The sequence below is a fragment of the Alternaria metachromatica genome (genome assembly GCF_023757995.1).
Source record: "Alternaria metachromatica strain BMP 0045 chromosome Unknown scaffold_5, whole genome shotgun sequence".
Taxonomy (NCBI): domain Eukaryota; kingdom Fungi; phylum Ascomycota; class Dothideomycetes; order Pleosporales; family Pleosporaceae; genus Alternaria; species Alternaria metachromatica.
This window is the reverse complement of record NW_026055496.1, coordinates 805,858-817,883: the sequence shown is the minus strand read 5'-3', so window position 1 is coordinate 817,883 and position 12,026 is coordinate 805,858. Positions and strand designations below refer to the sequence as shown.

General features: G+C 52.1%; 5 protein-coding genes across 5 annotated transcripts; 3 read left to right on the top strand and 2 right to left on the bottom strand.

The window, feature by feature from the left end:
* Positions 1-534: 534 nt before the first annotated feature.
* J4E83_003223 (uncharacterized protein) lies at positions 535-1,616 on the bottom strand (the record flags this gene model as incomplete). The annotated part of the gene is made up of 2 exons (XM_049330160.1): positions 535-1,337; positions 1,400-1,616. 2 exons carry the CDS (start codon positions 1,614-1,616, stop codon positions 535-537), a joined length of 1,020 nt encoding a protein of 339 aa, XP_049190656.1.
* Positions 1,617-2,474: 858 nt separating this feature from the next.
* J4E83_003222 (uncharacterized protein) lies at positions 2,475-3,343 on the top strand (the record flags this gene model as incomplete). Its single annotated transcript, XM_049330159.1, has 3 exons — positions 2,475-2,711; positions 2,764-2,928; positions 2,981-3,343. 3 exons carry the CDS (start codon positions 2,475-2,477, stop codon positions 3,341-3,343), a joined length of 765 nt encoding a protein of 254 aa, XP_049190655.1.
* A 1,646-nt stretch (positions 3,344-4,989) lies between these two features.
* On the bottom strand, positions 4,990-5,994 carry J4E83_003221 (uncharacterized protein; the record flags this gene model as incomplete). Its single annotated transcript, XM_049330158.1, has 1 exon — positions 4,990-5,994. The coding sequence occupies one exon, from the start codon at positions 5,992-5,994 to the stop codon at positions 4,990-4,992; it is 1,005 nt and encodes a 334-aa protein (XP_049190654.1).
* A 194-nt stretch (positions 5,995-6,188) lies between these two features.
* Positions 6,189-6,964, top strand: GET1 (GET complex subunit get1; the record flags this gene model as incomplete). Its single annotated transcript, XM_049330157.1, has 3 exons — positions 6,189-6,275; positions 6,331-6,517; positions 6,588-6,964. The coding sequence occupies 3 exons, from the start codon at positions 6,189-6,191 to the stop codon at positions 6,962-6,964; spliced, it is 651 nt and encodes a 216-aa protein (XP_049190653.1).
* Positions 6,965-8,929: 1,965 nt separating this feature from the next.
* Positions 8,930-11,688, top strand: J4E83_003219 (uncharacterized protein; the record flags this gene model as incomplete). Its single annotated transcript, XM_049330156.1, has 2 exons — positions 8,930-9,235; positions 9,286-11,688. 2 exons carry the CDS (start codon positions 8,930-8,932, stop codon positions 11,686-11,688), a joined length of 2,709 nt encoding a protein of 902 aa, XP_049190652.1.
* Between the last annotated feature and the right edge of the window lie 338 nt (positions 11,689-12,026).

Genomic DNA, 12,026 nt, shown 5'->3' with positions numbered 1-12,026 from the left:
TCCGTGCCACTCTATCGCCCCCATTCTGTGCTTTTGTCGGGGATCCTGGAAGCCTATGCCTCAGCTTCTTATGACATCTTCATGCATGCAGTGGGAAGTTTCGTATCATCATCCGAAACGTAAGGCTGACCTCTTCTTGGTCTTACTGAAGACCGAGTGTCGGCGGCTCCTCATATATGCTGACCAATTTTGGCCTTTTTTCAATACTGAGCAATCGCCTTTCGACGACAGTGCCTCATAATGCATCCGATACATTCGGAACAGGACGTTTGAGCGTCTGCAGAATCCATGCTGCCAATTTGGTCGATGAGACAAGCGTATACCAATACGGCCCCAGGGTGTTGTGCTACCTAGCATATCTCTTATTCGCCAGAATGGAGAAGCGGAATCGAAAGCGGGAATTGGCCAACTACTTGACCGCTCCGAAGTTCAATGACAGGAACAAGTAACCAAATCAATAGCTGGTTTGAAATCAATGACTAGGTACAGTGTAACTACCATGTAATTTGCAAACGCGTAGGAAAAGAAAAATGCCTACTCTTCCACAGCACCCAGCTCTACCACTAACCTCATGAAGGGCTTGAACTCCTCTGGCATCCAGCTGTGTAGGTCTTCGACATAATGTCGCGGGACTTTTGCCCCATGCTCTGCAAGGTATCGGATCATGTCATCAGATTTATCGTACATAGCCGTCGCTAGTGCTCGTAATGGGGCGGCTCGATGCTCACGGATGTCCGTGTTCCAGTCAGTGACATCTTCGTTGACATCTGCACCCGCTTCTAGCAACATCTTCACAGTTTCCATGTCGTGCTTCTTGACTGCTAGCTGCAGCGTCCCCGAGTCCTTGAACCAGTCGATTCCGAATCTGTCCAACAGGACTCGAATTGACGCAGCCTTCGGCCATGGCTGTTCAAAGGGTGCAAAAAACATTCCTCGGAACCTGCTCACACTTCCTCCATGGTCTATCCACCAGCGAGTGGCGTCAGGTCCCATGCGAACCATACCACACCAGGTTGAATTATGCGTAGTTGAATTGTAGTTTAACTGCTGTGGGTCTGTGCGCCATTGGCAAAAGTCCAAGTCGAACAAGATATCGAGCCATTCCACACCGTTTTTCCCATACCAGCCGCAAAAGGTGTAGGAGTCGAAGTAGTTGGGCGAAAAGCCGATCTCGAAGCAGAAACGGAGTAGCTGGGTGTCGCGTATTTCTGATGAGATTTTCATGAGAGGACGGGAATAGTATACTGGGTCTATGCCAGAAGATTCAAGAAGTTCTCTGATGGCAGGAATGTCGCCTTGAAATGCACTCAGGAAGATCGAAAGGATGATGGTTGTATCTACGAACTCGTGTAAGCAGTGAGACCCACAGCCGGTCATTCTGCATTTTGATCACACTTACCATCGTCTGTGGGCGGCTCATAGTTCTCGCTGAGCAGTAGATCTCGTACTTCTCTCTCGAAGCCCCTCAGATTCCATGCCTTTTTGTCGGCAGACTCTACCGTAGATTTGGGAAGCTTGTAGTAGGCCACAATGTGCCGCAAACATTCTTCCAACGTTCTCTCGCCACTCAATCTCGCATCGCGCGCTTCGCCAAAGCTGGAGAGAGTCGTTGACATTGCGATCGTTATCAGCGATAAGGCTCACTATGATGCCTAGGTCTGTGAGAAACGCAAACCTTGGAAGTGAAACAAATTCAAGGCTGGTCGGATCCAGAAGGTGGGAAAGAGGGCGGGAAAGAGAGCGACGAAGATCTGTGTACTTTGAGCGCAGACGTGTACTCCGGGCTTCTACAGTTGATGATTTTGAGAGGTGTGCGGGCGGATATTAACCTGAGGGTGGCACAGTGACGCTAGTGGATTCATAGCTAGCGGTGTACACCTACAAGCGCTTATTTGACATCGGCTTGATGTTGCCTAACATGCCAAGGGTGGCGCATTCCAACCTTGGAGGTACCTAATTAGCCCAGGCGGACTCAGGGCATTGACGTTCTATCTATGTTACTACCCGATGCACCGAGAAGGCGTCGCGCGCGCAAGGATTTAGGGAGACAGAAGACCTCGGGAGGGCTGTTTCAACCCCGAATCCCGATATTTCAAGAATTATGTGTGTGACGCCTCAAGGTCGCGTCTCTTGGTGAGCATTGGGGGCTGTAGGGCTTTGCGATACCTCCCTAGGTAGGTAGGATGTGTTGAATCTTCTTGAGATGTGGCCATGTGCCACGGGACACATGCCTGCCTTTGTTTCAACGCGCGATTGCAAGGCAGATAGTCAAACTGGAGTTCCTGTACTATCAAGATACCGTGGCCAAAGATATCGACACAAGTCTCGCTGAAATCCTTGCTGAGAACTAGGTATATCTTCTCTCAACTCCTATCAGCATTGGGTAAACGTACACTGAATCAACACTTGTCGCCTGGACTGCGTCAATCCTTACGTTACTGCGTATATTTTCATCCTGCCATCGCTACCACGACATGAAGACCACATGGCTCACTATCCTGTGCTGGACTTACATCCGGCTGTCCACATCTTTCCCTGTCGATGACAGGCCCGCATTTACACCATGGGATCTGGCGAAAAGAGAGATCGAAGCAGCTATCTTCTCCAATCCTCTGGGACCCCAATTTGGAGTACCTGATGAGACGTGTCGTGGCACGCTGGAGGGCCCCAACACCGGTAGTTGCTGGAAGATGGCAGATGTCACAGTTGATGTGAGTAGTTTTACCCTCTTAATCTTTTTAATCCAATGACTAAGCTACCTAGAAATTCATCGCAAACCGAAAGCCCGAGGCCAACGAATGCGAGGTGCCCTGCCTTTTCTACACCTCGAAACTCACGGGAGCGGCAGAAAGGCTGGCCAATTTTGTTCTGAAGGAGGTACTTTTGACGGGGGCTGCGGAAGGACCGCGCAAGTACCAAACTATCTGGGTACGTCTCGCTAGGTAGAGTACAACCACGCGAGAATGCTAACTACTCACAGGAGCTACATCCGCCAAAGTTCTATCCAAACAAGAATGACCTGGACAAGACTCCCGAGGCCAAGTGCATCTACCAGGACCAGAGGGATCAGGACTACGACGCGAACTTCGATGGTTGCCAACGGCTATACTTCAAGTCAATGTCGAAGGCCATGGCAATGGAGTGCAAAGGCGAGGTCTTCTTGATGACCAATTCAGATCTGAGCGGTACTCGCCCCGAAGGAAAAAAAGAAAAAGTTCCAGTGGATGGAATTTGGTGGCAGGTTGAATTTCCGACACTGATCGATGATGCTCGACCCGCAGACAAGAAAATCACAAAAGTCAGTACAGAGCCACGCCGTAGGTACCAATTCATGGATGTTTAGGTTAACAGTCCCTCTAGATCAGTTATCTTCAAGTACCTTTTAAAGACCTTGGAACGCTAACTGCAGAAGAGAGAAGCAAGCCCCCCGAGATTGAGGCGAGGGGGGAGTATTGGCCTAATGGAGTTGGCAACGAGCATTTGCAAAGCTTTCGCAACGAACAAAGTCCGCAATCGACGCCGAGCCCGCAATCAACCCCCACTCCCACCCCCGAGGCAGCCAATCCGGTTGAGACCCCTTCCAGCGGTCTTGTCAGGAGGGCAGATCGGACAGATGAAGAAGTCCTTGAACCTGATGACGAAGGTTATCCTTATCATTACTCCATCGATGAGATCTATGACTGGTACAAGGCAGCAGCGTGGTAGAGGCTGGGAAAGGAAGACAGGCAAGAAGATCGAAATTGGTTTGGTGGAAGGCCGCGACACTACAACGATTTTGCTGAGTCTCTTATTCCTCGAGTGGTATCTGGCGATGTAACTAGACTTTCCATATCTTTTTATCAGCTGGCGTTTATTGGTACGTGAATAGATTCGATGTCTGCAATTCGCTCAAAAAGCCATGTTAAACCCGGCTCAGCCTATCACATTGCACGTTGGCGTGCACCGCCACAAACGCCACGTCTGCATCTATAATTGACAACCGGCTGAGTGGACGACGCGAGCATCTACGTGTCAAGTCCACCGCGTATAGCGGGCATAGTCGCTGGGTGACCGAAAAAAGTCTCCAGTATTTGCCCGACGTACGACGGGTCGGGGCGATATGGCTGACATTGCGGGGTGAGCGGAGGCTTAGCTTGGGAAGTAGATATGTTGCACCAGCTATAAGTAGGAACGCCAGCACTATCGACACCAACCTTGCAATCTTTACTTCCTCTTGTTCGACATATACCAAGCTTTCCAGCAAATCTTGAATCCTTGGATCTCCACTCACAATGCCAAACGTCCGAATCGGCCCGACACATGAAGGCCGTGCTCGAGGACGCATGTTCTGGTCGCCTGCAGAAGAAGGGTCATGCGTGCGAAAAATGGAAACAGTTCGTCGGAAGGGCATCGTTGAAGGACCTAACGGATACCCGGTGGTTGCAATTTCGAGACGAGCGGAGGAGAACAACCTGATTTACCCAAATCCGGACATCTCGAGCACACGCTCTTTCCGGCTTAACCAACGTCTGACAATACCAATTTCGGCAAAAGGTCAAAATCTGGATGAGCCAAAACGTAGTACTGGAGACCTGAACCTTGAGCGCACAGTCACGTCGACACAAGCCGCGCGGAGCGATGATGTTGGGAGGAACGCCGCTCCAAAAAGAGCCTCGAAGAAGTCGTATGAACATTCCAGAGTTCTCCAGTCTCCTCAGCCGGATCTCGAGGTGGCAGGCGTGAAAGAATGTACTAGCCGACCCGAGATATCTTCGCCAGATACCACAGCAGATACCACAGCGCGCAACTCTTTCATCGGCGATGTATGGTTGTCGTTCGACCATATGATAAAGCACGTCGCGGCAGTATCTGAGGGGAAAACGACGCCTAAAAAGACTGTTGTGAGGCGTCCGTTGTCCCGGTTCTGGGTTGATGCAAAAGGTGTGATGGCTGTAGCTATTGCGTCGATGTAGAAAATCGGAGTTGCTGCTTAATGATGAAGTGTCTTGTTCACACGCTGGACTCTTGGTGAGCTTGAATCCAAGCAATGGCGTTACACACACGGTCTAGTGCTATTGGTCGCCTGTTGGTATCCTTCAGGTCTTCCCTATAGGATTCGAGTAACTGGTAGGACGCCGAATGCTCCTCGTTATGCAGCGCCAGGACTGTACGTATGAATATCCATATTGACTCTTGCTCGAGATCGAGACTTTTTGCATAGTTCAGTATATCGCCCACCAGCTCCCGCTGTAGCGATGTAGCTATGATAGGCATCAGATATAACAAGAAAGACCAACCAGAGATATCGCTTGGGTGTCTGCAACACCACTCCTTGACGCCGTGGGCGACATGGACAACCATCTCGCTACCTTCAAGCTTAGGTACTAGTTTACGAGCATACTGCCAAGCGTGATAGTTCTTCGGATGCTGCTCTCCAGACTTGTAAATAGCGGCGAATTCGCTCTCCCAAAACGTTGCTATTTGTTCTTGCGATGCATCTCCCAGTTCTACGAGTCTCAAAGAGTCCACGATGCTGGAGCGGTGGTACCACAGGGTCGGCGACTTGGACTGACGATGAAGTGGAGAGGTAAGTATGCTGTTCAGAAAGCACAGCTCTTGTCGTAATGCCCTATGGTATGGAGTGCCAACATGAAGACCATGAGTTTCTTGTAGCTGGAACAAGGTGCGTTTTCGATAATTTGCTGCAGTGAGATGCTCTGGGTCGAATAGAAGCATGACCTTTGTCGCTTGCAATGTCTGTGCAGCCGTGATAGGATCACGTGCCTTGCTATGCACGAAGAAATGTTGGCGGGCTTCCAGGTAGGCTAACGCAAGTATCTTCTTCGGCACTCCCAGACTCATTCCGTCTTGCATGGTGATGCCATCCGGTGGCTGTATAGCAGGAGGTAGAATCTCGATCTCGATAACTTCGTCTGCATGCTCCTGGAAGTACTCGCTCAACGAAGCAAAAGCCAGCCTCTGGAATTCCTCTTGCTGCCCGCATTTGGTCGTCATGGCGGAAGATCTGATTTCGTGGGTTCAAAGTGAAAGCTGCCCAGCTGTCGCAGAAGGAGGACCCTTGCGCACGACCCCACCGCGTTAGCTTGCAGCTCTCAAAACCGCCTGGGCACCATTATGACATAACCCTTGACTTCAACACGATGCAGTGAGAACACGCTGCACCGCGATACTGGTCCCCATCCCTCAACATGCCGTCTCTCCTCCTGGTTGTCTTCACCCTGCAGCTGTTGCTCCACATCATCAACACCGTGGGCGCATCCACGGTCAACGACCTGGTAAGCCCCGCATCCGAAAACAAACACGCAGGAACCTGGGACTGACACATGGCAGCTATGGATCCTGTACAATAAGCTGCCGACGCCAACATCTGGGTCTGCGCAGAGATGCCAGGCCCTCAAAAAGGATATTGTGCGCTTGAAGCGCGAGCTGGGCAACACGTCGCCTCAGGACAACTTCTCAAAATGGGCCAAGCTCGACAGGCAGCACAACAAGGCTATGGCTGAGTTCCAGAAGCTAGGTAAGCGCTCCTGCGCGGAGACGCTCCCACCGGACACGTCAAGCGCACTTGCTAACGCTCTTCTCTCCAGATGGTTCCCTGCGCTCGCACCAGTCCACCTTCACTTCCGCCGTCTCGACCCTGCGCTGGCTTGGCACCCAAGGCCTTCGATTTGTTCTACAGTTCTGGTTCTCCAAGTCGCCTATGTTCTGGGTACCTGCTGGGTGGGTGCCATACTACGTCGAATGGGTGCTGAGTTTCCCGCGCGCACCTCTGGGAAGCGTGAGCATAAACATATGGGGTATCGCGTGCGCAAGTATGATCGCGCTGGCAGCAGAGGCAGTAGCTGCGGTTTGGGTACTGGTCATGCGCAAACCAACACCTGTGGCGGCAGAGAAGCAGCGCGAGAAGCACGATGCTATGGCCTTCAGCGCAGACCAGAAGCCTGCAGAGAAGAAAGAATTGTGAGCGCGCTACGTGTCCGATTCCGCGTGTATATTTCATACAACTTCAAATCAAGTAAAAATTCAATATGTCTCCCAACAAAAGACGCAAAGTCGTCGTGGCTTTCGCTCAGACACTGCAACACGAGTGGGATGATCTTGGCAGATCCTTTGGCTTCTTCTAGGCTACAAATTGAACTCGTGATCGTGGAGAGTAGCGTATCACCGAGTCTTCGAAAGAGCCATCTACTAATCTAGATTCCTTGACTAACATCCTAAAAAGAACGACGCGGTGCACGGCAGCTGGCATGAAACTGCATCGTCCAACCGCATGCGTATAATCTCGTTGGAAGCGAAGGGTTTTGTTTGGTGTGGAATGGTCGCACTGGAAGCTTGAGAGGGAGAAAAGTGAAAATTCCGCGCTAACAGCTCGCGGCCCGACAGTGCCCCCGAAGAGCGCTTACCATATTTGGACTATCGCGTCTCATTGGCACGTATAGACAATGTGAAGAGCTCCATGAACTTAAGGAACGAGAAATTCTGCGTCTGAAAGTCAAAGGTTGCTAGCTAGAAGTTCAACGGAATATTTGTCTATAGCTAGTTCTCCCACTCGCTCCCTCGGATTATGTCACGTGCGTTTAGACCGTGCCCGAGGTCCAGGGCTGACCGGCTTGAAAATATCGCAGTGTACATCTGCCGTGTCTCGCGTGTCGTCGATCGTGCCTTACATGAACATGATCGACTATTCTGGCCGTTGATCACCACCATTCAATAGCATACATCCTGGTTTAGCTCTGTCAGCTACAGTGTAGTCGCTTGGAATGCAACACGGGACGGAGATGGGTGTCACCTCGTGTCGTGTGCTGCTTGCCTAACCGCACCAGGTAGAAAGTCTGCCGAAAACGAAGTGAGTCAGCCTCCGACTCATTGTCGTCGCGTTTCAATGCGCTTTGACAAGGCCAAGCGAGGGAAGCCGCCAAAGTCCAATAATGAGGCTCTACCGCGTCTTGTGGTGGGTCTGTGCACGTCTTCCCCATATCCGCATGAATGGTTCAGCGCTCGCCGGTTCCAGGCCGATCCAAATCTGGCTGTCGTGTGTGGATGAGAGTTCCCCGCAATGTGGGATGAGATTGCTAGGTGCAGTGATCGCTCAAAGGTTGCGCACCTCGCTCTGCTTACGTGCACAGGGCTTCAGTAGGGTTTGCAGAGGTGTAGACGGCGTCTGGGGAAGCATGATCGCGGCTGGTTTCTCGAGTCAAGTGCGTGCTGGCGTCCCCCTAACCTCGCTGGTTTCATGCTGCGGCCGCGAACAAACTTCGTCGACATGATGGCGGCCGCTGTTGCATGTGCCACCTGTCGCGCCCAATGCCCTCACCCGCTGCATCTAAAGCTGCTCACCCAAGGCGAAAGCCGAGAAACTTCGAGACTTGAGCGCACGAGAGCCATGGCCCACGGACGAGGACTGACTCCGTGACCGGCCTAACGGCGCCCAGTGGCAGCGCCGGCATTTCGGTGAGATTGTACCGGGACAGGCGCTGTGACGAAATGGCGTTTCTCTCCCCACACGGTGGACAAATGCTCCTCCCAATGACGTTTCGAGGATTCAGACGCCGGCCCAAGGCCGTCTAATGCGTTTACAAGTCGCGCACTTAGCGATGCGCACTCCACTTTGCTCGCCGCTGCTCAACCGTCCGCCTTTCCTGAGGTCGATAGTCCCTTCACCGCATCGACCCGCGTGGCCCTGCACACTGCTCGACTCGACGCAGCCGTCTCCTACACCACCCGTTGTCGGCACCCTGTCCATCGCTCCTTCCCAGACCACACCCATCGCCCGTATACGACCCGTCGACGAGGCTGGCGCCAGAGAATGCCGTGGCCTGAATATCAGATCCCGAGACGACCGCGCCCGCGATAGAACCAACGTTCTCCGTAAACAATAGCCCGTCCTCCTCTATGGCATCGATATACACGTTATAGCGCGGCGCACGACATGACGGATCTTGACTTCACCAATGGCGACTTCCCTACGCGAGGACCTGTGGTACTGGGAGTGTCGGCTGCGACGCTTGCCATATGCTCCGTTTTCGTTGGCTTTCGTCTCATCTCCCGATTTCTGGTGGTTAGAAAGCCGGGATGGGACGACTACACAATGATCCTGGCCTGGGTCCTCGCGTTTGGCGCATCCTTCTCGATATGCTACGGCACTACCAAAGGCCTGGGGCGGAAGCAAGAGAACATACCCGCGCAATGGCAAGAGCCCATGAAGAAGTCCTCCTTTGTCTTCTCGGTACTCTACGTACGTATATGACTTTGTATACATAAGCCGCCAGCACTAAATCCCCACAGAATCCAGCTTTGATGGCCACCAAAACCTCGATCCTCCTCTTCTACCTCACGCTGTCCAAAACACACAAAGTATTCCGATGGGCCACCATTGCCACCCTTGTCGTCGTCAATGTCGGCGGGCTCGCTCTGACAATCCTGAATCTATGTCAGTGTCGTCCTGTTGGCGCCGCTTGGGCTTCTCCCGTCCCCGACACTGCTCACTGCACCAACATCGTCACGATATACCTTTCCTCGGCACCGCTCAACATCATCACCGACATAGCCATATTGTTCCTGCCGATGCCAATACTCACTAGTATGCGGCTGCCGAGGAAACAGAAGGTGATCCTCGTTATTACCTTTGGTTTCGGTATCTTTGTCGCAGTCGTCGATGTCATTCGTATCGCATACCTGCAAGATGCTCAGCGCGATACTCTTGAAGCCGCACAACGGCAGTCTTCCGAATCTGGCAACGAACAGAGGAACACTGGCGATTTTGCGTGGTTCTCATCTCTATCATTTATGTGGAGCACCATCGAGATCAATTTGGGTATCATGTGTGGATGCGTTCCCGCCCTGAAACCCCTAGTCAAGAGATTCCTACCTAGCTGGGTCATCGACCATACTATGCGCGACAACACTACCCATACAAGCGACGAAGCTGTACTTCATCCCGACATACTCGATTCTCGGCGGCGCTCAGACCCCTTAACGCCTCCCGCTTCCCCACTCAGCAAACCTCCTCTCGCTCGTAGAAGCGGTGGTGATGAGCCGATGGGTATGATGGACTTTTTGACTACGCCTGACATGACCGAATTGCCTCAACTGAGACCGTCCAACACCACTGTTACCTACGCCACCACCACCCGCACCCAGCGCCCACCAACATTTTTCGACTTCGTCAACACTGGGCAGAAAAAGAATATCACCCTCCGGAGCAACCGAGAAAGTGTATATCCCGTGATCATGGTAACCATACTGTTCTTCATCTGGGGGTTTGCCTATGGTTTCCTGGACGTACTCAATTCGCGCTTTCAAGAAGTAGCTCGCACGAGCGAGTGGGAGACAGTTGGACAACACAGTGCCTATTATGTTGGCTACATTGTGGGACCTTTGACTTTTGGACGGATCGTCTTCAAGGCCTGGGGGTTCAAGGCATGCTACATGGTCGGTCTTTCAGTCTATGCTTGCGGAACCCTCGTCTTCTGGCCTTCAGCTGTGCTCAATTCCTTCCCAGCGTTCCTGATCTCAAACTTCATTACCGGTGCGGGACTATCGACATTGGAACTTGGCGCAAACCCATTCATAGCACTATGCGGACCGCCTGAGTATGCGGAAGTGCGATTGAACCTCTCACAGGCTGTTCAGGCTGTCGGCACCATTGTTTCCCCACTTTTGGCGAAGAAAGTACTCTTCCCCGCCAACGCTGCCAGCCTCATTGATGTGCAGTGGACATATCTCGGCATATCTCTCTTCAACATCGCTCTTGCAATCATATACTTCTACGTACCGCTTCCTGAAGCTACCGACGAAGAGCTAGAACTAGCCAGTCAACGCACTGTGCCATTTGCCCGCGAGGCCACCATCAAGATTGGGTCCAAGCCAGTCAAAGTTCTTTGGATTGGTCTGAGTATGGCAGTCTTATCTCAATTCTGTTACGTTGGCGGCCAAGAATCCACCTCCACTTCGTACAAGGAGTACCTCAACCGCGTCGCGCCCTCCGTGGATTATGTGTCACAGCAAGCCTATGGACACACTGCTTTCGCGGTGTCTCGGTTCCTGGCAGCCTTCATCGACATTTGGGTAAAGCCACGCTTTAGTCTTCTGGTTTTCTACCTGGGCGCAATTGTAACCGCTGCCGCAGCAATGCATGCTTCTGGCAGTGGCGGTGCAGCCGTCATTGTCATCGTCATGTTCTTTGAAGGCCCGCTTTTCCCGCAGATTTTTGCACAAGGGATACGGGGTATGGGCAAGCACACCAAAGACGCTTCCGTACTTCTGACGGCAGCTATCGGTGGAGGGGCCGTTATCCCACCGATAATGTATGCCGCGCTCAAGATCAAAAACGCACAATACGCTTTCTGCGTCATTGCAGCGGCTTACGCTGCTGGCGCATTGTATCCCATATACCTCAACTCACTTGCCGCGTCTCGGCAGTTATCTGATCCCGTACGCGACGAAAAGACCAGGAGAGAATCAGAAGCCGAGGGTCGGCGGCGAGGGTCGATGAGCGAAAAGCTCAGAAGGTGGAGTAAAGTCAAGAAGAGGCTGAGTGTAAATAAAGAGGATGAGAGATTACCTTCGGTTGAACATCGCGAGAGGCGCAGTTGGCCTGAAGGCCTGGCGCCGCGGAGCGATAGCCTAGCCATCGAGCCCGTGCAGACTCGTACACCGAGCTCATCAAGCTCTGTGAGTAGTAGTTGAAGGCTCTGCTTGAGAGGGCTTGTATTTATATCGCATACGGAGTTATAGGGAGATACCACGGGACTGTTAACGGCTTAGCATGGGTGGCTAATTCACACATGGAGTAAAATGCAATTATTCTTACTATACCACCATCAAGACTATATCTTCCGACTCATATTGCATTAGTGGTGTGGAGCAAGAGAATGTGGGCATACTCGCAGAAGTGTCCGCGCGCATAATCTGGATGCCTCCCCTATGCTCAACTCACACTCTTGTGCCACCCATCCAATCTCTCACATGCCATGTCAACCAACCAGATGGCAGCGAGATCCGCCTGCTGTACCACTCTCTTGAAT